The following is a 27,445-nucleotide window of genomic DNA, read 5'->3' on the forward strand; positions in this document are numbered from 1 at the left end:
TTGTGGTAGGGTTGCCAACCTCCAGATAGTGGCTGGAGATCTCCTGAGATTACAACTAATCTCCAAGCAACAGAGATCAGTTCACCTGGAGAAAATGGCCATTTTGGAAGGTGGACTCTATGACATTATACTCCACTGAAGTATCTCCACTCCATAAATCCTACCGTCCTCAGGCTTCACCCCCAAAATCTCCAGGTGTTTCCCAGTTTGGAGCTGGTGACTCAATTTGTAGTCCGCCCACTATAGGAAAAGGCGGACTACAAATTGACAGAAACAAATAAATAAATAAAAATATTGTGGTTTCTTTTGTTTCCATTGTCAACAGAATGTCAAGGCTGACTAGCTCCCCACACCTGTCCAGAATTATATGATATTGAAAGAATATGGTGAGGTAGCAGGCCTTGAGTATAAATTATAGTATGTCAGAAACACTTGTATTGGAGATTCCTCCCCACCCCCCCTATAGGCTTTGGATGTAAGCAAGGCAGACCATGTGAAACAAAAACAGCTTGCCAGCTCTGAGTTGGGAAATACCTGGAGAGACTGGGGTGGAGCCTGAGGATGGGGTAGGACTTTAGTGGGGTACAATGCCACAGAATCCACCTTCCAAAGCAGCCATTTTCTCCAGGCAAATTTATCTCTGGTGCCTTATCAATTGTAACCCCAGGAGATGTCCAGCTATCACCTGGAAGCGAGGAAGTTATCACATCTAGTTTGGTCCAAAACATTATTCAGTAGAAAGGTGCCTATATATTGAAGGTATGTTTCTGTTAGACATGATTGAGTTGTGATGGTGCCACTGCATAACTTCAGCCATCACTGAGGTATGATACATACCAGTGATTGCTATTTTTGCCCTCCAGTTCTGGGAGGACTGAGAAGTTTCACGGCCTTGGATTGGTTCCCTTGGAAGAACAGAGTTCTGTGCAGTAACCTCCAACAGTTAGAGCGTTAGTCTGTTGCAGTAAAAATAAACCAGAATGTAATGGCCCTTTTCAGACTAACCATTTTTTCTGAGCACACAGACCACTTAAAGGTAAAGGTAGTCTCCTGTGCAAGCACTAATCATTTCTGATTCTGAGGTGACGTCGCATCATGACGTCTTCATGGCAGACTTTTTACGGGGTGGTTTGCCATTGCCTTCCCCAGTCATCTATGCTTTCCTCCCAGCCAGCTGGGTACTCATTTTACTGACCTTGGAAGGGATGGAAGGCTGAGTCAACCTTGAGCCAGCTACCTGAACCCAGCTTCTTCCACTGGGCTCGAACTCAGGTCGTGAGCAGAGAGCTTGGACTGTAGCACTGCAGCTTCACCACTCTGCACCATGGGGCTTCTATACAGACCACTTACATGGATGTAATAGATTTGAATCCCCACTCATGTCATGGAAGCTTGTTGGGTGATCTTGGGCCAGTCACACTTTCTCAGCTTAACCTTCCTGTTAGGGTTGTTGAGAAGGTAAAATGGAAGGATGATGGAAGCCTGGTTTAGTCTCTGTTGAGGAGAAAAGTAGTATAAATGAAATAAATACATAAGCAACAATTCATTCTTTTGATGTTATGGTTCCTCATCCTCTTGGAGAGGAGTGACAAATGGGAACACTTCAAGGATTTGTGCTGGGACCTGTTTTGTTTAATATCTTTATAAATGATTTGAGTGACGGAATAGAGAAAATGCTTATTAAATTTGCAGATGATACTAAATTGGGACGGATAGCAATTACAGTAGAAGACAGTCAGGATACAGGATGATCTTGACAGGCTGGAAAACTGGGCTAAAGCAAATAAAATGGATTTTGATGGGGGTACATTCTGCATTTGGGTGGAAAAATTCCAACGCATAGTTATAGAATGGGGGAGACTTCTCTTGGGAGTAGTATGGGCAAAAAGGATCTAGGGGTCTTAGTGGACCATACACTGAACATGAGTCAGCAGCGATGCAGTAGCTAAAAAGGCAAATACGATTTTGGTGTGTATCAACAGTAGTATAGTGAGGCAGTAATTTTTCTCCAGGCCAGTTTTGCCAAGGATCCTGGGGGGGCTGCTGTTGTTTTTGGCTGTCTTCTGGGTGTGGAGCAGACGGGAGCGTGTGAATTTCTTGCACTGTGCAGGGGGTTGGGACTAGATGACAGAATCTATGATTCTATGAGATACACGAAATGTCTGTCATATACTGGCACTTAAAATTGGCAGCTGAAAGACAAGTATTCCTGCACAAGAACTTGTGCACTGTGGGAAAAAGGCAAGGTATAAGTGGATTAAACAAACCAAATGAATAAACCAAAAGCTTCCACAGGAACAACACTTTGTTCGCCATGAAAGCCTCACTACTTTCCTGTTTTTCATCTTGCACGACGACGCTGCCAACTGACGGCGTGGAAGAGAGGGAAATGGCTCGGCCAGAATTGGTTTTGCTTTGGGCCCAATTACAAGAAAACTGAAGAGGAAGGAGGGACTTTGCTTTTCCCTTGGGCTCCCCTTCCCCCACACCGGCTGAGTGAGCAGAGGCCGCGTTGGCTGGGCTCAGCGGCTCCAGTAGGAAACCGTGCGGCAGTCCGGATGGGGCGTGGCTCCGAAGACCAGCTGCCGGGCCGCTTTTAGTTTCATTTCTCCCTAGTTACGAAGCGAGAGGGGAGCGCGTCAGCCAGTCAAGGAAGCCTTCCGAGCCGGACGGGGACGGGTCAGCTGCGCGGCCAAGGGCGCGCCCTGTGGGCAGGGGTGCTTCCCGGAGAGGCGCGGGATGGAACCCGAGTTGAGCAGCCAAGCGCTCCGGGAGGTGTGCGCCGCGGGCGGCTGCCTGGCCCAGGACGCGCTTGCTCGGCGGTTGCATCGCCGGGAGGGCTCCAAGCGCCTGGCCCGGGTGCTGGAGAACTCCACGAAGTTTGCGCTGGTCACCCGGGTGGTGGCGGCGGCGGCTGGCGGCGGAGAAGAGCAGCGGGTGGTGCTGGGCGTCACCGGGGCGCGCCTCTGCCGGGAACATGGCGGGGGCCAGTGCGCCGGACAGTGCGGCCAGTTCCATCTCTGCCGCTACTTCGTGTACGGGGGGTGCCGGCATGACGGCTCCAGGTGAGGCCGCCTCAGCGGGGCCGGGGAAACGGAAGCCTTTGGGTTCCCTCTTGAGGGAGTACTGCCCACTTGTGTGTGTACTTTCTTGGGTACCATCCCCACTTGGGGATTCATTCGCGAGTCGGTGCGTCCGAGAGCGCAACCGGTGGCCTCAACTCCAGGCACCAAGTTCTCTGGAGTTCCTTGTGGACGGCTTTAGCGAAGGGGCGTGATAATAAAACGGCGGAGAGAAAGCATTCATCTGGTTTGCTGTTTCCGAATGAAGAGCCAGCTCTGTACTTCTTCCGGATTTTTAAAAAGACGAGTCGCACTCTGCTGGCCCCTCCCTCCTTTGTCTTAAACACAGGGGGAGAGGCCATTTGTTAAAAGACTGGACTTTAGTTAAAATGTTGGGTTGGCCTGTGGCGCAGAGCGTTTGACTGCCGTCATTTAAACAAAAAATAATTTAGCTTTATTGTATTTTGTTAGCAGCGCGATGCTAATCAGTGCAATAACGTTGATCTTTACAGAGAGATGAAAACTCTGTTTCTTCCAGAAAAGTTCAGAAGAGTTTGAGTTCCCAGTATAGGCAGCATTCCAGTGGGTTTCCAGGACTTTTCGAATTAAACCTATTCAGATGAAACCACATCCAGACTTTTCTCTTAGGGAGTGCTTGCCCTTTGCAAGCCTTTCAACAGGAGGTTATGTCTTCCCTTTGTGACTCTTTTGGCCCCCGTTTCATCTATTGTATATCTGACCTGGATGGCCCAAATTAGCCCAACCTCAGTTCTTGGAAGCCTGAACGGGGCTGGCCCTGGCGACCATTTTGATGGGAGAGCACCAGGCGAATCAGGGTTGTGTCGCTAGCAGGCATGGCAAACCATCTCTGAATGTTTCTTGCCTTGAAAACCCTAGGGGGGCACTGTGACTTGAAGACAAAAGAATTTGTTTATATAATGATGATGGGGCAGGAATTCTTGAGTTTTTTCTCCATTGGTTTACATTAAGGGTGTTTTGCTCTCCTGCAGATTGGTTGGGTGGGATCAACTGTAAAAGCAATCCTAAACAGGTCTACCCTCAGGTTCCATGTTGTTTAATCCCAGAGAAGTGTGGTTAGAATTACATTTTATATGATGTAGCCAAAACAACACTGAGCATTGCTCCAGCAGAAGTATAGCAGTGCCTTAAAAAACAAACCAGAAATATTGCGGCATAGGTTTTATGGAGTCCCAGCTCACTTTTATCAGCTGTGTGGAATGTGCAATGAGTCAGGCTGACCTCAGACCATCTGTTAGCAGTGCTTCTTCAGAAAGTCTGTGAGAGAGACACTGTTGGCATGGCTGTGGGCAGCCAATATTGTTGGCAGGATCTGCTTTATCTTTGAGTAGGCTCTCCTTCAGGGGCCTTGTGCCCTTCTCTTTGTGCCTGCCACATTATGCAGCAGATGTAGTGGTTATGTCACAAATGTTCACTAACATATAAAGTACCATAAGATTATACTTGCCCTAACCTGGATAGATCCAAGTGGGCAGCTGTGTTGGTCTGAAGCAGTTGAACAAAGCAGGAGTCAATTGCACCTTTAAGACGAACCAAGTTTTATTCAGAACATAAGCTATTGTGTGCTCTCTAAGCACACTTCATCAGACGAGGGGATCAGGTATCACAGTACCTGATCCCCTCGTCTGATGAGGTGTGCTTAGACAGCACACAAAAGCTGAATAAAACTTGGTTGGTCTTAAAGGTGAAATTGACTCCTGCTTTGTTCACCTAACCTGGATAGGCCAGCCAAGCCCGATCTCATATGCTAAGCAGGGTCAGCCCTGGTCAGTATTTGGATAGGAGACCACCATAGAAGTCCAGGGTCCCAAGGCAACTCTGTGGGGTAAAACCAATTCTTGAATGTCTTGGGCCTTGAAAACCCCATAGGGTTGCCAGAAGTAATTTGTGGCTTGATGCCCCCCCCCAATGCTTTTCCTACTTCTTTGCATCCAACACCACTACCTCTCAGGAATCAAAAGCAAGAATCTCATGAGTCCCCTGGTCTGATTCCTTATGCATCTTGTAATCATGGTTATGAGGTATGTAAGGGAAATGAAGCATGTGGGAGATTCCAGGGGAGGGGTTTTATTGGCTTGAGTTCTCTCACATCTTCTGTAGTAATAGGTGAGATAATTTTTCCCCTTTCTCTTCTCCCCCCCCCCCCCCAAATGCGTGCTTGTGAAGACAAGCCCTGAGCAGCTTGGCTCAAGTTTCTGTTTAGAAGTACTTCCTGCTCTGCAGAGGAGAACAGGATGTGGCAACAGAGTTCCAAAACAGAAAACTTTTTTTTTTTGTTACAGCCTTTTCGCTGTGTTTTTCTTTTAAATAGAAATTGTTAAACACATAAGCACACCTTATGAAATTAGATATCTTGTTCTGTTAAAAGCAAACACTGTTTCTCATCGTTCTTGGAAGACAGCCCCTGGCTATTTTTCTGAAGAAGTGGGCACTTTTTCTTTTCCTTCTTGAAGAAGTATGCATGCGAAGACTTATACCCAGAATTAAACTTTGTTGCTCTTAGGTACCACTGGACTCATACGTTGTTCTGATAAGGATAAAGAGAGAAAGACTGCTATCCATCTAGTGGTAGGCAGTGTCTTTCTTGACTTTGATAGGAAGAATTTAGAAAAAAAGCCATTTTTTAAAACACAGACAAAGTAGAGTAGTTTTTAAAAATGGTTCAAAAATACTTCTGGCTTACCTTGGAGTATGCCCCAATGAAAACAGTGAGACATAGCTTAGAGCAGACACGCATAAGAATGAGTATATGGCTCAGGTCTGTTGTAAATGATAAATAGCTTTCAAGAAATTCCTTTGTGAGAGTGAAAAGTTGATGCAATTATTGGCATGTTTTTACTTTCAGAAAACAATGCAAATTCATCCATGACGTTCATTCTCCACATAATCTGAGTGTCCTCAAAGAGCATGGGTTGGAAGGTTTGACCAGTGAAGAGTTACGTCACCTGCTGCTTCAGAATGATCCTTCACTACTCCCTGAGGTGAGACCTGCTGGATGGGATTGATGATGTTTCCTCTGATACTGAATATCAAGTCAGATGTGGAACAAAACTGACTGGAAGAAGACAATGATCCTGGAAGTGTATAGCACAGGGTTGCACAGGTAGTGTTAGACCTAGGTGAAAATTCCATCTGTTGCTCAAGTTTGCCCTGTAGCTGTGGGACAGGTTTCTTGCTTTCAATCTAATCTACTTTACAGGATTTTCATTGTGAGGGTAAAATGGAGGAAAGAGAGAACACTGGAAACAGTTTTGAGTCTCCATTGGAGATAAAAGTCAGATGTAAATATCTTAAGTCTTTTTAAAAAATGTTATTTATTTTTGTTAACTTGTATTCTGCCCTTTCCTGTGAATGGGCTCAGGGCGGATAATAAAAAGAGTTAAAACTATTAAAAACAACAAACTAAAACCATAAGAATACAATAAAAACAGCATATATATCATAGGCAGCGATTTTCCATTGGGCACATTCTATAAATCAGTACAGCTGTAGGCCCAAAGATGTAATAATAAATTAAGAAAGGATTCAGATAAGATAGCATCATGACAGGCAAGGGAGGCTAAGCAGATGGAATAAGGATGTCAGCTGCTTCAACCATCTTTTAAAAGATCAGATTCTAATCCTCATACTTGCCAGTTTGTTTGAAAACGGAGTGGGGGACATGGTATTGAAAAGTAACCCCAAATCTCTCCATGACATCTTCAAGCCTGTAATCAGGACTCACTCAGGTCTGATGTGACACATAGTGTTGCCAGCTCTGGGTTGGGAAATATTTTGGGGATGGAGCTGAGGAGAGCAGGATTTGGTGAGGGGAGAGACTTCAGGTTGATATAATGCCATACAGTCCTCTTCTCAAAGCAGCCATTTTCTCCAGGTGAACTGATCTCTGTTGCTTGGAGATCAGTCATAGAGGGAGATCTCCAGCCACCACCTGAAGGTTGGCAACCTTCTGTGACAGTGTTGTATGACAAGTATCTATCAGGATTTGCATTGCACTGTTTCAAATTGTTCATCATGGACTGGACTCAAAAGGTTGTCATTGGAGACCAGTTCTCATCAGTGTGGGACCTAACCTGTGAGGTTCCACAGGGTGTGATCCCTTTTGTTTTTTAGTCTCTTTGTAAAGCATTTAGAACAAATCATTCATAGTTTGTGGTTGATTGTCATGAATATAGTGATGATATCCAGCTCGATATTTCCTTGAAATCTCCTGAAGATGCAGATACGTCAAACATACTGCCTGGGGACCAGAACGAGCCCATCCAGGGCTCTTATCCAGCCCTCAAGTTACTGGAGGAAAACCAGTCCAAATGTGGACTGTAAGGGTATTGTATGTTAGGGTATTGTACCCCCTGCCAAGGTATCTCCCTTCCCCAAACACGTCCTCCACAGGGTCTCACATTAATTTTATTAAATTTTTGAAGTTAACAAGTAAATTTCAATATTAAAATGTGTATACAATTAATTAATCTTATGGAAATAAGTTATAAACAAGCACAAATACTTATATACATATAATAAAATAACAAGGAAGGATATTAAACTACATGGATGTATCTAGACATGCTAACCATTCTCTATTCAAGGAGAGAGGTCAAGATGGATATAAAATTAAAAATAAGGCAATAATTCTTGTATCAAGTTACAATAATTCTTGTATCAAGATACAAATTCTTGTATCAAGATAATAATTTTGAGCTGATCAGTTTAGTGCGAAACAGGTTAGATAACCAGATCTGGTTCCATTGAGGAGAACATACTGTGAGAGCTATTCCACAATCATGTTGCCATTTAGATTGGCATGGTAAATGTTGAACACTATCCAGGGAAATCAATATGACATAGGATTTAGAAATTATGCCCTTGGGGTTGTAGTCTGATTGTTTAAGAAGTAGTTCAAAATCAGTATGAGGAGATGACATAACTTTTTTCAAGTTGAGACTCCACAGGGTCTTCCCCTAGATCTTCAGGGATTGCCCAACCCAGAATTGGCAACCGTAAGGGGCAAGGGTGGCTGGTTTGGCCCTGAGCTCTGCTGAGGGGAGTGAGGTATGGATCATGATCAGTGGTAAAAAATTTCCAATACCTGGCAGTACATATTATGACACATGTGGCCTGGCCCAACAAAGTGACATTCATGTTAGATCCAGCCCTTGTAACAAATGAGTTTGACACCTCTGTGTAGAGGATCTGGCTGCTGTGGTTAAATGGTGAAGAGTAAACAATTTGAAACTAAACCCTGAAATGTCAGAAGTAAAGCTGCTTGGGAAGTCAGAGGCCTTTTAGGACATGTGTTCCCTATTTTTGATGGGATTCAGCCGACCCTTGCCTCCTCAGTTAAGAGCCTTTTGGTTATACTGAATACAGCATTACTGCTGGAGAAGCAGGTTAATACAGCTACAAAAAGTATTTCTTCCAGTTCAGGCTGGCTGCCCTCTAACTCATCTGCAGGTGCCACCCTGCAAATGGGCAAAATGAGCAACTGTTCATACGCATGCAGTCTCTGATGGGGCCTCCATTTTATGGAACTGCCTGCTGATGAGGTCAGGAATGCTCCTGCTCTTCAAGCATTCCACAAATTATGCAAAATGGAATGATACAGGGGGCTTTTTTTTTTTTTTACACAGCTGATAAAACTGTACTGGAATGAAATGAAATGGTTCAGAAAGATGCTTTAGTAAAAGGATAGGGACTGGGGAGGGCTGAGCTCCTGTGTATTGTTATAATTGGCTATTGTAGTAAGCAGGACCCTACTATGTAATCTTATCATTCAAGGCATCATGTTAATACTTGTGCTTTGTTTCATCCCTGTTCAGATTTCTGCTAGATTTCTGATCTTTGCAACCCAAATTCAATGCATTATTCATTGGATGTCCTATACTGTTGATTGTATTGACTTGTACTATATAATCTGCTTTGAGTATCAGTGAGAAAGGCAGACTGTATACAGATAGCACACAAGAGTTTTAACCTATCTACAGATGCCTATTAATCATTTTATTTATTTATTTTATTAATAGCCCGCCTTTCTCCCCAGTGGTGACCCAAAGTGGCCTACGCTGTTTTCCTCTCATCCATTTTTTATCCTTATATCAGCCCTGTGAGGTAGGTTAGGCTGAAAGAGTATGACTTCAGGCCCCAGGTCACCCAGGAGAGCCAGTTTGATGTAGTGGTTAAGTGTACAGACTCTTATTTCGGAGAACCGGGTTTGATTCCCCACTCTTCCACTTGCAGCTGCTGGAATGGCCTTGGGTTAGCCATAGCTATTGCAGGAGTTGTCCTTGAAAGGACAGCTACTGTGAGAGCCTTCTCAGCCCCACCTACCTCACAGGATGTCTGTTGTGGGGGGAGAAGATATAGGAGATTGTATGCCGCTCTGAGTCTCTGATTCAGAGAGAAGGGTGGGGTATAAATCTGCAGTCATCTTCTTCCAGCTCCTAGTCCAACGCTCTAGTCCAGAGATGGCCAAACTTGCTTAACATAAGAGCCACATATAATAAATGTTAGATGTGTGAGAGCCGCAAGACATGAACATCAGATGCTTGAGAGCCATGAGGAAGGAAGGAAATAGATGTGGGATAAGGGAGGGCGAGGTGGAAATAAAGCAATTTTAATTGTATTTTCCAAGCTGCTGGCTGGCTTGGTGATTTAAAAGAGACAAATGCCTTCTCCAGGCTGGGCGACAGGGGCTTTGAAAGCCACATGTTGCTCCCAAGCCACAGTTTGGCCACCCCTGCACTAGTGTAACTGCTACACCATGTTGGTAACTGAAAGGCAGAAGAGACCCATATTTTGTAATGCTTCGCTGTCTGCCTCATGGAAGGCATTTCCAGCAGCCAACTGAATGGAAATTTACAAATTTGTATTGTTTCATAAGCAAACTAGTTGTAGCTCTCTTGCTTATGGTATTTCTGGTACTTTATGAATCTATTTTTTTCATTACGGGCTAGTAGAATACAGTGCATACCCTCAAGAATCACTACCCTGTTGAATTTCACCAGTTAACGTGGAAGTCACTAAACGTTTTGTGTATGCCAGGTTAACAGTACTAGATCAATGATATTAATGTCCACAGAATGTTTTAACAGTCCATAGTGGAAGTTTTCTTTTGGCCTGTGAATGGTCATTAACTGGGCATGAAACCTGTGTATTGAAAATCTCATGTGCTTGGCAGTTGATGTCAAGCAACATGGAATAGCAACAGTTGCCTTTGCCTGTGTTTCCCTAGAGAACTCCATAAGTGCTGATTAAAATGAACCTTTAAGGACCTCTAGTTCCTAGAGGTATGTTTGTCAGAGCAATGCTTCTCATTGTAGCAGCCTGCTTCATTGTTTTGGGTAGGAAATCAGTGGACAGTAAGGATATTTAAGTTTCATTTCATTTCATTTCATTTGATTTATATCCCGCCCTACCCCACCAAAGCAGGCTCAGGGCGGCTCACAACATAAAAATTATTACAATAAAATTCAAGAATTAAAATACAATAATAATTTACATAATTAAAACAACTAATATATCAATACATCAATCAGTCTCAGTGTGCTATCTTATAGTCTTCTGTCAGAATATTTCAATAATGTTTCAGTGCCGGTCAGTTATAAGCCAACCGGAAGAGGACTGTCTTACAGGCCCTGCGGAACTGTCCAATGTCCCGCAGGGCCCTGACCTCTTCCGGTAACTGGTTCCACCAGCAAGGGGCTGACTTCAACTGGGCCTCCTTTGGCCCAGGGATTACAAGCAGATTTCTAGAGCCGGATCGCAGCACTCTCTGGGGAGCATATGGGAAGAGACGGTCCCTAAGGTAGGCAGGTCCTAGGCCATATAGGACTTTAAAGGTAATAACCAGCACCTTGTACCAGACTCGGTATATTATTGGCAGCCAGTGCAGTCCCCGGAGGCCCGGCTGAATGTGCTCCTGTCTAGGGAGCCCTAATAACAGCCGAGCGGCGGCGTTCTGCACTAGCTGCAACTTCCAGGTTCGGCACAGGGGCAGCCCCATGTAGAGGGCATTACAGTAATCCAACCTTGAGGTGACCGTTGCATGGATCATTGTTGCCAGATCATCCTGCTCCAGGAAAAGAGCCAACTGCCTCGCCCGCCTAAGATGAAAAAATGCGGACTTAGCAGTGGCTGCTACTTGGGCCTCCATGGTTAAGATTAGATAATTTTAGATTAGATTAGATAATTTTATTTATATCCCGCCCTCCCCGCCAGAGCAGGCTCAGGGCGGCTAACAACATCATTCAATTTCTCTTATACAAAAGACAAGGTTACATTAACATTAAACATTAAAAATTCTGATAAGTTTAAAATCACTTAATTAAATTGATAAAAGTGCTAATGCTAGTTGCGCTTTTATAATGGCGGTAATCATTAGCAATTTCTTTCTTCGTCAGCGAAAGCCAGTCGGAAGAGGAAGGTCTTGCAGGCCCTGCGGAATTGTTCAAGGTCCCGCAGGGCCCGCATTTCCTCTGGAAGTTGGTTCCATAGGTTCGGGGCTACAGAGGAGAAGGCCCGGTTACGGGTGCATTGCAGCTTCACCTCTTTCGGTCCGGGGGTGGTCAACAAGTTTTTTCCAGCTGACCTCAGTGCTCTCTGGGGTTCGTATGGGGAGAGACGGTCCCTAAGGTAGACAGGTCCTCGACCATATAGGGCTTTAAAGGTAATGACCAGCACTTTGTAACGAATCCGGTATGTTACTGGCAGCCAGTGCAGCTCGCGCAGCCCAGGCTGTATGTGCTCCCATTTAGGGAGCCCCAACAACAGTCTGGCCGCTGCGTTCTGCACCAGCTGCAGCTTCCGGGTTCGGTACAGAGGCAGCCCCATGTAGAGGGCATTACAGTAATCCAGTCTCGAGGTGACCGTTGCGTGAAGTACCGTTGCCAGGTCTTGGCGCTCTAGGAAGGGAGCCAACTGCCTTGCCCGCCTCAGGTGAAAAAAGGCTGACTTGGAAGTGGCTGCAATCTGGGCCTCCATTGATAAAGAAGGCTCCAGTAAAACTCCCAGACTCCTAACCCGGTGCGCCGCTTTCAGCGGCGCCCCGTCGAAGACCGGGAGAGGTATTTCCCCTTCCCGGGCGCCCCGACCCAGACAAAGGACTTCTGTCTTCGCTGGATTCAATTTCAGCCCACTCCCCCTCAACCACATTGCCATATCCTGCAAGGCCCGGTCTAAATTTTCAGGGACGCAGCCAGGCCGGCCGTCCATCAGCAGATAGAGTTGGGTGTCATCTGCGTATTGGTGGCACCCAAGTCCATATCTCCTGGCAATCTGGGCAAGAGGGCGCATATAGATATTGAATAACATTGGTGAGAGGACTGCCCCTTGAGGCACTCCACAATCCAGTGTGCGCCTCCGGGACCGCTCGCCACCAATTGCCACCCTTTGTCCCCGATCCTCGAGGAAGGAGGAGAGCCATTGTAAGGCAGACCCCCTCACCCCTATGTTAAGGCAGGCTCAAGTAGTACCCCCAAGCTCTTGACCCTGCGCAATTGTCAGTGGCACACCGTCAAGAGCTGGTAGGGGAATTTCCCCTCCTGGACCATGGCAACCCAAGCAAAGGACCTCTGTCTTTGCTGGATTTAGTTTCAACCTACTCAGCCTTAGCCATCTAGCCACGTCCTGTAATGCCAGGTCCAGGTTTTCTGGGACACAGTCAGGCTGGCCGTCCATGAGTAGATAGAGCTGGGTGTCATCAGCGTACTGGTGGCAACCCAGCCCATACCTCCGGGCAATCTGGGCAAGGGGGCGCATGTAGATGTTAAACAGCATTGGGGAAAGAACTGCCCCCTGAGGCACCCCGCAATCAAGCATGTGCCTCCGGGACAACTCACCCCCAATTGCCACCCTCTGTCCCTGACCATCAAGGAACGAGGAGAGCCATTGTAAAGCCAACCCCTGAATCCCCGCGTCGGCGAGACGGCTAGTCAGCAGCTGATGGTCGACCGTATCGAATGCTGCCGATAGGTCTAACATCAGCACTGCCGAGCTGCCTCGATCCAGATGCCGCTTTAAGTTTAAGACAAAGAATAACAGAGAAGAGAGATGGTGCCCTCAGAAACTGAGAAAATTATTCTAGGAGTTTTTAAGGAAGCCTTTCTGAACATTTTAAACATGCTGGCTCAATAGCATACTGCTTTTTAAAATATCATCTATTCAAAGTGTTTAGATGTGTTTACTGTTCTATAAACATTTTGTTTGGGTTTGTTACCAGGTCCTCTCTGACTTACTCTCTGTGTTTGGGTGTAATTTGTTTAGTCAAATAGAAACAAATGTTCTATGGTCTTAAAGCTCCATGATAGAGGAAATCAGACCCAGGAGTTGGATCCTTTGGAGGTATCATGACTGGATAACACTGGGGAAACAGAATGCTAATCTTTAAAATTCATCCTGTACTGTGTTTTATATGTTAGTGTACCAAATAACTGCAGGGGGCTGGCAATCTATGTGTGTTTCATAGCCCTTGGCTACTGAATAGCACTTGGTTCAGGGTGCAGAAGAGGATACCAATGCTAGCCAGATTTCTTGTGTGATCCCAGCTGTTGGAAGTTTATCTTCTAGATACTGAGGATTCAGGCTGCTGTCAGAACTCAAGTAGTTTACAAACATTCTAAATGTTTACTTATCTATTTTTGCCTCTTTGCTTGAATTGGTAGTATCTAAACCTGCATATTTTAATGGTATTCTTATATCTGTTTTTTCTTTCTGTTTTTAGATATGCACATACTATAACAAAGGAGATGGACCTTTTGGGTCCTGTACCTTTAAGAAGATCTGTATCAAACTTCATGTATGCCAATACTACCTCCAGGGAATATGCAGGTTTGGAAGTGACTGCAAACACTCACATAACATTTGTGATCCTGAATGTCGTGAGAAGCTGGAAAAGTGGGGTTTGAGCCAAATCATAATTGGTAAACTTCCCTTGATCTACAGGAACATGTATGACATCAAACACAACACAACATTAACTTGCAAAGGTAAAGTATTTTATTTATTAAAATATTTACAGTGTGGTCTCAAGGCTTCCACGTGTGTGCACATATAACAATTAAAACCATAAAAAGAAGTCAATATTATGAATCTGCAAAAAGCAACTATAACCAAATTCACAATCGGATAACACTATATTCAGATACTGCAATCAGTCCAAAGCATGCCAGAAGTGAGTAGTGGTCTTTGTTGTGTTCATGTCCTCCTCTAAAATGATTGTTGCCAGCCACCTTACAAAAGGAAAGCATTGCATTGTAGGGGCACGCAGGTCACAGCAGGGTTCATAGACTTGGAGGGAGGCATTGGCTGTAAAACCAGATCAAAATTTTAGAATGGGGGCGGATTGCTATATTTTTGTTTCTGATTTTAAAGGTTTTTTTAATTGCCCAAAATCAAGCTTGGGTGAGCTTGCCAAACTTCTCTAACTAATACTATCACCACCACCATTACTACTACTACTACTATTATTACTAGCAAAGCCATTTGTCAGAATGATCCTGCAAGTTCTCATTCTGCCTGTTTCACCTTGGTGGTGGATCCTGGTAGAGGGCTTCATTTGCTGCTTGCTTCCTTTCCATTGCCACCACTCACCTTTCCTTTTTTGATCAGAGGTACGAATTGTGAGGTTAACATGGAAGCATCTATATACAGTAATGTTTTGCCATTTAGATTAACTGTTTTTTACCTTGCTGTGATGTCAAAATATGTTCAGGTCACAGCCCAGACAAAACACAAAAGTGCAGGGGAGTTTATTCTCATGGCCATAGCCTAGGGTAATGTACTACCACCAGTAACCGTTCAGCCAAGATACTGAAGAACCAAGACTTTAGCCCTATCAGGTGTTCATTAAGAAGTCCTTCTGAGTCTAGTTGACCAATGAAATGTGTTGTTAATCAGGTGACTGACGAATGATGTGTGTTGCTGGACTTGTGAAGGTTGGGGGGGGGGGCATGATTGCTTTTTATAAGCATTTGAAGGGTTGTTATTTAGAGGAGGGCAGGAGCTGTTCCTGTTGGCAACAGAGGAGAAGATTAATACTAATGGGTTTGAATTAAGGGTGGGACACTTTAAGCCGTGGCTGAATGAACACTTGTTAGGGGTGCTGTAGGCTGATCCTGCATTGGATTGGTATTCAGAGGCTTACTGCCTCTGGATGTGGAGATTTCTTTTTGTAATCTTGAGTAATAGTCATTGATAATAGAGGATAGCTCTATTATTAGCAGAAAATATTTCTTACTGAGTGAAGAAGTACTTTCTTTTGTCTGTCCTGAACCTGTTGGTTGTATGTTCTGTTGAAAACATCTGAAACGAGTAACTGTGATGAACCCATTTTGCTGAATGCTGTGTCTGGTTTGTTGTTGAGATGATATGAGCTTTAGAATGCAGTACAGTCTCTAACTTGGAAAACTTGAAAATTTTTAACCATTGGAGTTGTAAAAAAAAAAAGAAAGCCTTTAAAAGATTCTCCTTGAACACTTGCAGTATAAACAAGAAAGCTCAGGAGCAGAATGGAACCTTGGCTGGGGGTGGGGAAGACCTCAGTTTTTTCCCTTGGAAAAATTGGAGAAATGATGCTGGAAAATCTATATACTCCTTTGAAGTAAGCAAAATGCATTTTAAAATAAGGTTTTACTCGCACTCAAATTTGAAATATGAAAAGAAACCCCAGAAAATGGTGTCTGCCTTCCTTCCCAACATATTATAACACATTCCCCCTTGAGTTTCTTAGTGTCTTAACTAATATCGGGATAGAAGAGATCTGCACCAGCTTGATTTTCTTTTCAGGAAAATTTGAAGTGTGTTGGGGGCATACTTTGAAGGTTGTCTTATGGTTGTGTTTGGATCAGATTCCATTCCAGTTAAATTGGCTTAAAAATTTTATGGGTTTCTTCACTTTCTCTTGCAGTGTTATGACTGGATTCTATTCAGCTCTGGACTCACAGTGCATGTTTTCTTCTTTCTCAGAAAGAAGGAGCAGTGGTCAGGCTCCATTGAGGACAAACATCAGTGAAGAATCGGATATGATTTGCTTGTACCACATTAGGAAAAGTTGTAGCTTCCAAGGTAAGTTGTGATGCTTGAAGGCCTGGGTGTTTCCTGCTTTCCCTCCCCCACTTAAATTTTCTTCTCTGCCTTCGTCCTCTGGCTCTCACCTTTGTTTTGTGTACTTTAAAGACATTCCCAATAAGAAGTCACAAATTAAGTCATAGGATTTATGTAGCTTTAGTAAACTTTTGCAGCATTTACATATCTGCTGATGTCCTTATCATCCTCCGTTCCCTTACGATGGTTATTAAAACATCCGTGTTGCTGGGGAAAGAAAGGCAGTAAGCATTAGGTATGTCATGTTTTCCTTTTGGGATGTGGTGTTTTCCTTTCTAATTTTCCTGTCACAGTGGCCTATAAATGTAATATTTAAGTGAGTGTTGCTTTGGACATGTTTCATTCAAACATGTAACCGAGTTTAGGAATACAGGAAAACTCATTAAATGGATGTTACCTGATCCTTCTTATACACAAATTAAATGGGAGAAATCAACACATTGCATGGGAGTAATCCTTCATTCCTGTCCTGTGTTTTTATTGTTTTCATTTATTTATTTTATTTTAGCTTTGATTTTAATGATGTGTTTTTGTTTGGTTTTAATGGTTTGAAAGACATTTTAAATATATATATTCAAATATATATATTAATCTGCTAGCTGCCTTGGTAACCATGATGAGGGCAGAAAGGCAGGGAATAAACTCTGAAAATAAATCCTACTTCATCTGTCCTGGAGGGATTTGATGTTGCAGTGTTTAGCGATGGTAGATGGTTTCAGATGGAATCTGTTCACAAAAATTGGAGGTCTCTGTCAGCTTCTTTTATATGCCCACATCTACCAATGGGGAAAACATTGTTATTGGAATCTTTTCTGCCTTTGGTTAGCTTTGGGCTGGATCTTGATTGGTGCAGGTGTAGTTTTGGGACCTTTATTGGTATGCACTAAAAAGTTTGGACTGTGAGGTAACCAGCTTATAGGAAAAGGAGTGCTCAGGCATGCATGAAAAGTGCACCAGGAATAGCTGTTGAGATTGACATAGATATGCTGATGACATTTTTAATAGGCCATTGGATTAACACTTTAATTTTACTTTTGTCTAGATAAATGTATCCGTGTTCACTTCCATTTACCATACAGATGGGAACTCTTAGATGGTACCCAATGGAAGGAGCTGCCTTTAATGGAGGACATTGAAAAGCACTACTGTGACCCCTTTAATGAAAGGTATAGATTTACTGATTTTAGAAGTACTGAGCAGAGTCCATCTCCTGTAAAAAATTATGTCAGATCCTTCATTGATATTTCTTCTTCTTAATTGTTTCAATGGATGTTTTTATCGTTTTTTTAAAGTTTACATTGTATTTTTATGGTTCGGTTTACATTTTAGTTGTTTTCAAGCTTTATGGGTTGTAGCTTCCATGAGTCACTGCTCACTAGAAGTTACTGACTAGGATGAGCTTTCATGAAACGCTGCTCACTAGAAGTGACTGACTGGGAGGAGCTTCCATGAGTCCCTGCTCACTAGAAGTGACTAACTGGGATGGCAGATGACCCCCAGGTGAAAGGGTGGAGCCAGTACCGCGCACACTGCGCTTCACCTAAAAAATTCCTCTGCGCAGGCCTGAAGGGCATATCCACACACACAACACACAACGCATCAAGTCCTGCAGCGATGGGCAAGGGGCGAAACGGCAGGTGGAAGGTGCCACTGGAAGCCGCAGTCCCGATCCTGCATGTAGGCGGTTCAGGGTATTGGTCGCCTGATGCAAAACTCCAGTCAAGAATTGAGGACCCCAGTTGCCCCACAGACCCTTCTCCAGAAGCACTCTGGGAACACCTAAAAACTACCGTCCTGCAGATCTCTGAAGAAGTCCTCGGGTTCTCCACAAGGAAGAACAAGGACTGGTTTGATGAGAACAATCAAGAGATCCAAGAATTACTGGCAAAAAAGAGATCTGCCTACCAAGCACATCTTGCTCAGCCCTCCTGTCCTGGGAAAAAAGCAACCTTTCGCGCTGCATGTAGCAACCTCCAGCGCAAGCTTCGAGACATTCAGAACGAGTGGTGGACCAAGCTTGCAGAGAGAACCCAGCTGTGTGCAGACACTGGTGATTTAAGAGGGTTCTACGAAGCCCTGAAGGCAGTATATGGTCCATCATATCAGGCTCAGAGTCCCTTGCATAGTGCAGACAGCCAAGTGCTCCTCACAGACAAGGCATCCATACTGAACCGGTGGTCGGAGTATTTTCAGGTTCTCTTCAGTGCCAACCGCGTAGTTCAAGATTCAGCAATCCACCTCACCCCACTTCAACCGGTGAAAAAAGAGTTGGATGAGATCCCCACCCTAGAAGAGACTGTTAAAGCCATCAAGCAACTGAAAAGTGGCAAGGCAGCGGGAGTTGATGGAATTCCACCAGAGATCTGGAAGCATGGGGGCACAGTACTACATAGCTCACTTCACAAAGTACTTGTCACCTGCTGGGAACAAGGCAAATTACCACAGGACTTTCGCGATGCAATCATCATCACCCTATACAAGAACAAAGGGGAAAAGTCAGACTGCTCCAACTACCTGGGGATAACCCTGCTCTCCATCGCAGGCAAAATCCTTGCCAGAATACTCCTGAACAGACTGGTGCCCACCATTACAGAAGAACTCCTCCCAGAGAGCCAGTGCGGCTTCAGAGCTAACAGGAGCACCACCGACATGGTATTTGTTCTCAGGCAGCTCCAAGAGAAATGCAGGGAACAGAACAAGGCTCTGTATGTGACTTTTGTCGACCTTACCAAAGCTTTCGATACCGTTAGCAGGAAAGGCCTGTGGCAAATCTTGGAACGTTTAGGATGTCCCCCAAGGTTCCTCAGCATGATCATCCAGCTACACGAAGACCAGCGAGGCCAAGTCAGACACTGCAACGACCTCTCGGAGCCCTTCCCAATAGGCACAGGTGTAAAGCAAGGCTGCGTTCTCGCGCCAACTCTCTTTACGATCTTCTTTAGCATGATGCTTCAAAGAGCCGCAGTAGATCTAGATGATGACGATGGTGTATACATCCGCTATCGCACCGATGGCAGCCTGTTCAACCTGAGGCGACTAAAGGCACACTCCAAGACAATGGAAAAACTCATCCGAGAGCTACTGTTTGCTGATGATGCTGCACTCGTCTCCCACTCGGTATCAGCTCTGCAGCATATGACGTCCTGCTTTGCAGAGGCTGCCAAGCTATTCGGCCTAGAAGTTAGTCTGAAGAAGACAGAAGTTCTCCACCAGCCTGCACCCCAGGAAGATTATCACCCCCCCCCCCTGCATCACTGTGGGTGAATCAGTTCTGAAGACAGTCCAGCAGTTCAGCTACCTGGGGTGCATCATCTCCTCAGATGCCAAGATTGACAAGGAGATTGACAACAGGCTGGCAAAGGCAAACCGTGCATTTGGCCGACTGCACAAAAGAGTGTGGAGCAACAAGCATCTGAAAAAAGGCGCAAAGATCAATGTTTACAAAGCGGTTGTGATGACAACCCTCATCTACGGCTCCGAATCGTGGGTTTTATACCGTCATCACCTGCGACTCCTCGAGCGCTTTCATCAGCGCTGCCTTCGCACCATCCTCAACATCCACTGGAGTGACTTTGTGACCAACACTGAAGTCCTCAAGCGGGCGGAGGTTACCAGCATTGAGGCACTGCTGTTGAAGACGCAGCTGCGCTGGGCAGGGCATATTTCTAGGATGGAAAACCACCGCCTTCCCAAGATTGCCCTGTATGGCGAACTCTCCACCGGTCATCGAAATAGAGGGGCACCAAAGAAGAGGTACAAGGACTCCTTGAAGAAATCCCTTAGCACCTGTCACATCAACCATCACCAGTGGTCTGACCTAGCCTCAGATCGCAAAGCATGGAGGCACACCATCCACCAGGCTGTCTCTTCCTTTGAGAACGCACGCATAGCTGGTCTTGAGGACAAAAGGAGATTGAGGAAGAATCGCACTGCTACAGCACCAACCCTAGATCAGACTTTTCCCTGCAGCCGCTGTGGCCGGACCTGCCTGTCCCATATTGGTCTTGTCAGCCACCAGCGAGCCTGCAGCAAGCGTGGACTATTGCACCCTTCTTAAATCTTCGTTCGCGAAGCCAAGCCGAGAGAGAGAGAGAGGGTTGTAAAAGGGCTCAAGACCTGGTTTGTGTTGAAGACCATATCCAGCTGTTCTAGTCTCTTCTCTGCCTTTAATAAACTTGTTAATGCAAAGAGTGGTGGTCAGTGGCCTATTTTGAGCAACAGCCAAGTAAGAAATGGGAGCTCAACAGACAGTAAAATGCTCAAAATAGGAAAGGGAGCGATGTGCTCATTTCACTGAGTCTCGCTTGGGTTTTATGGACCCACCTTGTTTTAGATGTTTTGCTTTATGGCAGGATTTTTTCCTTGTAAGCTTAGTTGTAAAGTAGTAGGGCCTTAAATTATGGCATTTTCCTGTTTTGTAGTGTACTTGAAATAGTGCTGAGCAGAAACTGGGGTGGGATGGGGATGAGCACATGAAGCTGCCTTATACTGAAAGACTATTGGTCCATCAAGGTAACTATTGTATACTCAGATTGGACAGTGGCTATCCAGGGCCTCAGACAGAGGTCTTTCACATCATCTACCTGGCACTTTAATGGGAGATGCCAGGGATTGAACCTGGGGTCTTCTGCATGCCAAGAAATGCTCTACCACAGCCCCTCCACAGGGTGATGTTTTTCTCTTAAGCCTTTTCGTTGTGGCATCTCATAACTCTTCCTGCCAGCACCAGGTTGCCCCCATTTGGTGATTGGGGTATGACGATCATGCCCTCTTCCCTCCCTCATGAACAGGAATTCCTTTTTCCCCTTCTTTCTTGCTGAGTAGCCCCTGTATCTATTTTCTTCTTATTTGTTGATCTATGGCTATTCCACCCAGTCATTTTATTATATGTATTTATATTGATGCTGGCCCAGTCTAGGGACCTGAGGGAAGAGACAAAATCAGCTGCTTCTACTTCTGAAATGGCACACAAGAGGCTTTTGAAAGTTCAAAATAAACAGAATGTTTTATTAAAGTACTAATAATAAGGCCTATTGTGAAGAAAAATACAAGGGGCTCTAGGAAGAGGCTCTGGGTGAGTTTTTCCACCCACCCTTGCTGTTTTCCCACCCAGCCAAGTGAAGACATTCACTCCCCCGCACCTTAAGGGAATCTAATCTCTGCCATCTGGAGAGCAGTTGTAATTCTGAATGATCTCCAGCCCTCACCTGGAGATCGGCAACAGTGGTTCCCCAGGAGGAAATGGCATTGTATCTGTTTGAGGTCCCAGCCCTCCTCAAACCCCACCCTCTCCAGGCCTCACCCTTTTAAATCTCCAGGAATTTCCTAACCTGAAGTTGGCAACCCTATCTCCTTTCCTTTATCTGCCCCTCTGACTTCAGCTTTCCGTTGGCTTCTCCCTCTCTGCAGCCTCTATGTAGGAAATGGACAGTCTTTCTCCACAGCGGTAGGGAGAACCAAAGCAGCTTACATCATTCAACAGGCTTCCTCAGGAGGTGGTGGGCTCTCCTTCCTTGGAGGTTTTTAAACAGGCTAGATAGCCATCTGACAGCAATGAAGATCCTGTGAATTTAGGGGGAGGTATTTGTGAGTTTCCTGCATTGTGCAGGGAGTGGGACTAGATGACCCTGGAGGTACCTTCCAATTCTATGATTCTCCTCTCCCCCCTTTGATCTGAACAACAACCCTGTGAGGCAGTTTAGCCTGAAAATCTGTGACTGGTCCGAAATCACCCAGTCAGCTTCCACAGCAAGAATCTGGGTCTGACAGACCCCGCTCTGAAGCCCTAACTCCTATCCCACACTGACTATCACAGGGGGGCAGCCACTGAACAGTAGCAAGCAATCCGGCATAAGGTAGCCAATCCTCAGGTGGAGCCTGAGAGATCTGGGATCACAGCTGAACTCCAGACAGTAGATCTCTCTTCTCAAAACCTACTACGAATCCCTGGACCAAGAGAGGCCAGATTGAAGGCAACTAGGAGCAGGCCTTCTCCACAATGGCCCCCAAATGGTGGAACCAACTACCAGAGGAGGTGCGAGCCCTGCGAGCCCTAAATCAATTTCGCAGGGCTTGCAAAACCACCCTCTGTCAACTCGCATTTTAGATGGCACCCGGAGATGACACCTAGCCATCCTATACACATTCTGAACTGTGGCACTTTAATTTAATTTATATGTGATAATTTTTAATTGTTAATTAATTTAATCTGAATTGTATCTAACTGTTTTAATTGTTTTTAATATATTGATGGATTTTAGTGTAATCATGGTGTAAACCATGTCATGTGAGCTGCCCTGAGCCGGGGAGGGCGGGATATAAAAATAAATTTATTATTATTATTATTATTATTGTTATTATTATTACCACCATTCTGGAGAAAATAACAGATTTGGAGAGTGGACTGTATCCCATTCTACTCACTTGAGGCCTCTCCATTTACTGACAAAAGCAGCCTGTGTTTCTTAGCAACAGGCTCTGGCTGACACTTCCCAGGTGGCAGCCATGACCTCTAAGTAAACACTCCCAGTCAGATGTGAGGGCGATCTGGCTGCAACATCTGTCACCCCATTGATCACAGGGTTGATTTGGTTGATCTGACTGGCTAAGTAGGTGTCCCCTACCTCCCTCACCGTTCCATGTGCATCCCTCCCAAAGCTGTGTGCTCAGTGGAAGAAGATGACCATCCCAGATAGGAGTGCACCGTTCTTTGGTCAAGGGTATATGATAGCTGCGCTCCCCTGCTAGAACCTGCACTCCCAGTGGGGCCTGGCATCCCTGGCTATTTCTGTGACCTTTGGAGGTGGCATGTGCTAGGAGGCCTTTTGTGAGGCCGATGGACAGAGAGGACACAAAGAAGAGTTGGAGATGTGGCTGTCTCTGAGGTAAGACTGCTTTTGGCAGTTTGTTCAACATTTCTGGGCCTGCAATGGGTGGGGGAGAGCAAAATCAGCCAATGTGAGGCCAGAGGGGGTAACAGACATGTGATGAGCCAATAGCTGATGCCCCATAGTCCCACCCAGTCCCAATCAGGGTGTTTGATTTTGCCACCACAATATGGGTTTTATTACTAAAGGATTGGAAAAGGTCAGGTAGAATCAGGGGTAGGATGTATGAGGTGAACTAATAATAGAACTGAGGTAACTTTGTAATCACACCAATTTCAGATAATTTGTTGCCAGAAAGTGTTTCTGCTATCCAACAAGGTCTTTAAAACTTGGAGGAGAGATGCTTTCTTTTTACTTTCTGTTTAAATACTCAAGCATACTTTTCTAAGTTTCACTGACATTTAAAGTCTAGAATGCAGCAACATACAACCATGTTCCCAAAACCCTTCATTGTACCCAGGGCAGGGATCACTCATCTTTTAAGAGCTTATCACCCTTTTGACTAAGCAGAGATTACTTCTCTTAACTGGAAACAATTTCTCTTTTTAGCTTAAATGAGAATCCTCTGTCATCCTCTCCTTTTGCTTCCTTCCCAGTCCTCAGTCAGTGCTTAACTGTCTCTTCTTCGACGGTTTGTTTCCAATTGTCATTTCTTAACTAACTCTCAACAGAATTTTGTTTGAAAAGCCTGTCACTCAGAGATTCTCAAAGTCTGTTAAGCATTAACCCTTGACAGTCCATCACAGGGGAGCTTGTGGAAAAGGGATTAAATTGTTCACACAGCCAAAGTGCAGCCATTTTCCACTATGCATCTAGAGGCAGTACTCTCAGGTTCTTGGCATTCAGGCAGCAGTACTCCCCCTTGGCACCGTTCTCCCCCTCCCCTCACCCAATCAGTCTTCCTCAGAACAATTGCTGTGTCACATTTGACTATGGGTTTATAACTGGAAGCAAATGAAGCTAGTCCAGAGTAAGGATGCCTGCAATCTGAGACAACATCAAGTCAGAGACAACATCAAGTCAGCCTTTTATGCCAAAATACTAGGTACCAAATTTTTAGCACAGCTTAGGTCTGAAATATTGTTTATAGTGAAGACCACTGTTGGTTACAGGTAGAATAACAGATTTTCATGGTGTTTTTTTCACACTATCCATTTTAAACATTATTAGCACTAAGAGTGTTTTTCTCAGTTTTTTGAAAACTTTCAAATGAAAGAAGACCATAAAGAAGAGGTTTATAAAATTGTGCATGGGGTGGAGAGAGTTGACAAAGAATTTTTTTCTCCTCTTCCAGAACACTAGAACTCAAGGGCATCCAGTGAAGCTGATGGGGTAGTAGGTTCAGGACAGACAAAAGGAAATATTGCTTTATGCAGAGAGTGATTAAAATGTTGGATTTGCTGCCAGAGGGTGTAGTTATGGCCACAGGAATAAACAGCTTTAAAAGAGGATTAGGTAAATTAATGGAGGATAAGTCTGTCAGTGGCTACTAGCCATGGCAACTGATGGGAACCTCCACATTCATAGGCACTAATGCTCTGAATTCCAGAGCCAAGAAACAACATCAGGGAAATGACTTGGCTTTTGTGCCCTGTTGTTGATTGTCCCAGATGAACTGGTTGGCCATTGTATGAGACAGGATGCTGGACTAGATGAACTGTTCGTCTGATCCAGAAGGGCTCTTTTATGTTCTTATGCCCCTCTCCTTTTTTAACCTAAATGTACAGGTTTGCCTGCAGTGGTGTTAAAAAACTGACCATTGACTTCATCAGTATGACTTGTGACTGGACCCAAGTTAGACGCCTCTCCACAGCATCCTCTGTGACCAAGCCCCCTCACTATATCCTTACTACAGAATGGCTCTGGTATTGGAATGATGAGTATGGAGTGTGGCATGAATATGGGAAGCAGGTGAGTAATACTGTGTCGCTGTTGACTGGAATAAACATGCATTCTGTACGCTGTAAAGGTCTACTGGTATGTCAGGCTGTTCCAGGACTTAGCACCACTCTAAAGGTGGCTCTGCCTTAGGAGATAGGTAGACGGCTAACAGGGACAAGACCTTTTCCATGGTTGGTCCTGATTTATACAACACTGTTCCCAGGTCTTTTTGCCATTGGACTTAATGATTTTTAGGCACTAATTAAAATGTGGTTATAACTTAAACCTTTAATGCTGTGTAAATTATGCTGCTATCTGATGTATTCTGCTATTGTTTCTCAGTGATTGCTGTGTTTTGTTTAGATGTTGTATTTGGATTGGGGTGGGGGGGTATAAACCACTCGGGTTGGAAACTAGTTTGCTCTCCAGGACTGAACATTCAATTTGTGCTTCTTTCTGCCTATTAACATGGAGGACAAGGAGCCATGGAGTTTTCTGCATAATCCTTGTTGAAAAAGAACAAGATATATGGGATAGGATATCCTTGGGTTAGGTCTATCTCTGCTACTTTTAATGGCTCTGAACAGCTTCTTGACTTTGGTACAGGGTTTGGTCATCACAATAAATGCATCTTGACTTTTGTAGCAGATGTTCTTCCAATGACAAGCCGGGTAGACCCCATGAGAGTTTTCTTAAGCAAAAATTGGAACTTACTGCTTTTGCAAGATGATTTTGGGGGGAAAAATAGTTTGGTTCTGTGCTGGCAGGATGTTGACCACGATGCCGCCTCGGTAAACAGCCTTGACCTTGAGAAAGCCTATCAGTCTGAAGCCTCTCCAACCTTCCACTTCACAGCTGGGAAACAGAATTATGTGCTAGATTTCAAAGGTATGTGTGTTCCTAATCATCCTGAGTCCTTGAAAGTGTGCTAAAACAGTGTGTGCTTTAAAACATTTTATATAAAGCTGTGTTTGGGGGGGGGGGTCTCAAAGCCTCTGTTGTCTCTTTTGATTGGCAAACGTTTTCTAAGGTCTCAAACATGGGTTCTTCTTAGACTGAAGAAGCAAAGGTTTTTGTGCCACACTTTTCTGTGCCTTAAAGAGCCACAAAGTGGCTTACAATCACCTTCCCATCCCTTCCCCACAACAGTCACCTTGTGAGGTAGGTGGAGTTGAGAGAGTTCTGAGACAACTGCAGCTGACCCAAGGTCACACAGCTGGCTTGGTGTGGAGGAGTGGGGAATCATATCTGCTTCTTCAGATTAGAATCCTCTAGTCTTAACTATTACACTATGCTGGCTGTCAGGCTGGTCGCTTGAGTTCATTTTCACAGGAGATTGAGTCTGGGTCCTTCCATATGCAAAAAATGGGCTTTATCACTGAACTAAGTTTAAACAGTGAGAGGCACTTTCTTAGGACTACTTACAAGCTTCTGTCTTTAGATAAGATAGTATGAATACAAAAAACAACACAAAGGATTATTTTCTTATGTTCAAAGTAAGAAAAAAAAGCAAGGACATGGTAGGCCCCTTGTGACAGGAAAGTCACAATCAAACATTTATAAAATTAATCATCATTATAATTAAAAAGCATTCTAAGATTAGATTAATATTAAAATCTTGATGTTATACATCGTACAGTTTTTCCGTGGCGACGGTATTCATTCAACAGTATGCTGCAAGATCATTAAGTAAAGGCCAGCTGAAAAAAGAGCAGTCTTGCAGGCCCTGTGGAACTGAGCAAGGCTCCGCAAGGCCCATTGGTTCCACCAGTGGGGGGCTGAGATCAAGAAGGCCATTTCTCTAGTAACTTTCAGTTTGGCCTCCTTCGGCCCGGGGATTGTTAATAGATTTTGAGAACCAGATCGCAGTCCCCTCTGGGGAATATATGGGGAGACTATGAAACTATGTCCTCAGGGCCAGATAAACTGTATCCAAGGGTACTAAAAGAACTCAAATATGTAATTTCTTAGCCTCTGTCTGTTATTTTTGAGAATTCTTGGAGAACAGGTGAAGTACTAGAAGATTTGAGAGAGCTAAATGTTATCCCCATCTTTAAGAAGGGAAAAAAGGAGGATCTGGGTAACTGCCAACCAATCAGCTTGATGTCTATACCTGGAAAAGTTTTAAAACAGGGGTCCCCAACCACCGGGCCGTGGACCAGTACTGGTCCGTGGCCTGCTAGTAACCAGGCTGCGAAGTGAGGCAGAGCAGCCCCAGTCTAAAGAGGTAGCATGGCCTCGCTCCAAGGCTGCCTCCCCTTGCAGGGTTCCGGGCAGGCAGAAGGGGCAGTGCTGCTGTGACCTTAGCTTACCCCTCATTTATAGACCTCCATCAATCAGCTGATCAGTGGGGGCGGTCTTTAAATGGGAGGGGGAGGCAGAAACAGCCCCAGTCTCCCTCTCTATTTAAAGATCCCCATGGGGGGGCGGGGATGCAGTGTGGGCATGGGGGGCAGCCTGGGGTGGCAAAAACTCCAGCGT

General features: G+C 44.8%; 1 protein-coding gene across 1 annotated transcript in view; it reads left to right on the top strand.

Annotated features, from left to right (window-relative positions):
• Window positions 1-2,739: 2,739 nt before the first annotated feature.
• Window positions 2,740-27,445, top strand: part of LOC132576473 (protein mono-ADP-ribosyltransferase PARP12-like) — a 45,865-nt gene continuing 21,159 nt past the window's right edge. The window contains exons 1-7 of the mRNA XM_060245643.1: window positions 2,740-3,065; window positions 5,947-6,082; window positions 13,816-14,080; window positions 16,059-16,157; window positions 17,239-17,362; window positions 24,811-24,994; window positions 25,732-25,852. Coding sequence (XP_060101626.1) covers window positions 2,740-3,065; window positions 5,947-6,082; window positions 13,816-14,080; window positions 16,059-16,157; window positions 17,239-17,362; window positions 24,811-24,994; window positions 25,732-25,852 — 1,255 coding nt within the window. The remainder of the gene's footprint in view (window positions 3,066-5,946; window positions 6,083-13,815; window positions 14,081-16,058; window positions 16,158-17,238; window positions 17,363-24,810; window positions 24,995-25,731; window positions 25,853-27,445) is intronic.

The sequence above is a fragment of the Heteronotia binoei genome, chromosome 8 (genome assembly GCF_032191835.1).
Source record: "Heteronotia binoei isolate CCM8104 ecotype False Entrance Well chromosome 8, APGP_CSIRO_Hbin_v1, whole genome shotgun sequence".
Classification (NCBI taxonomy): domain Eukaryota; kingdom Metazoa; phylum Chordata; class Lepidosauria; order Squamata; family Gekkonidae; genus Heteronotia; species Heteronotia binoei.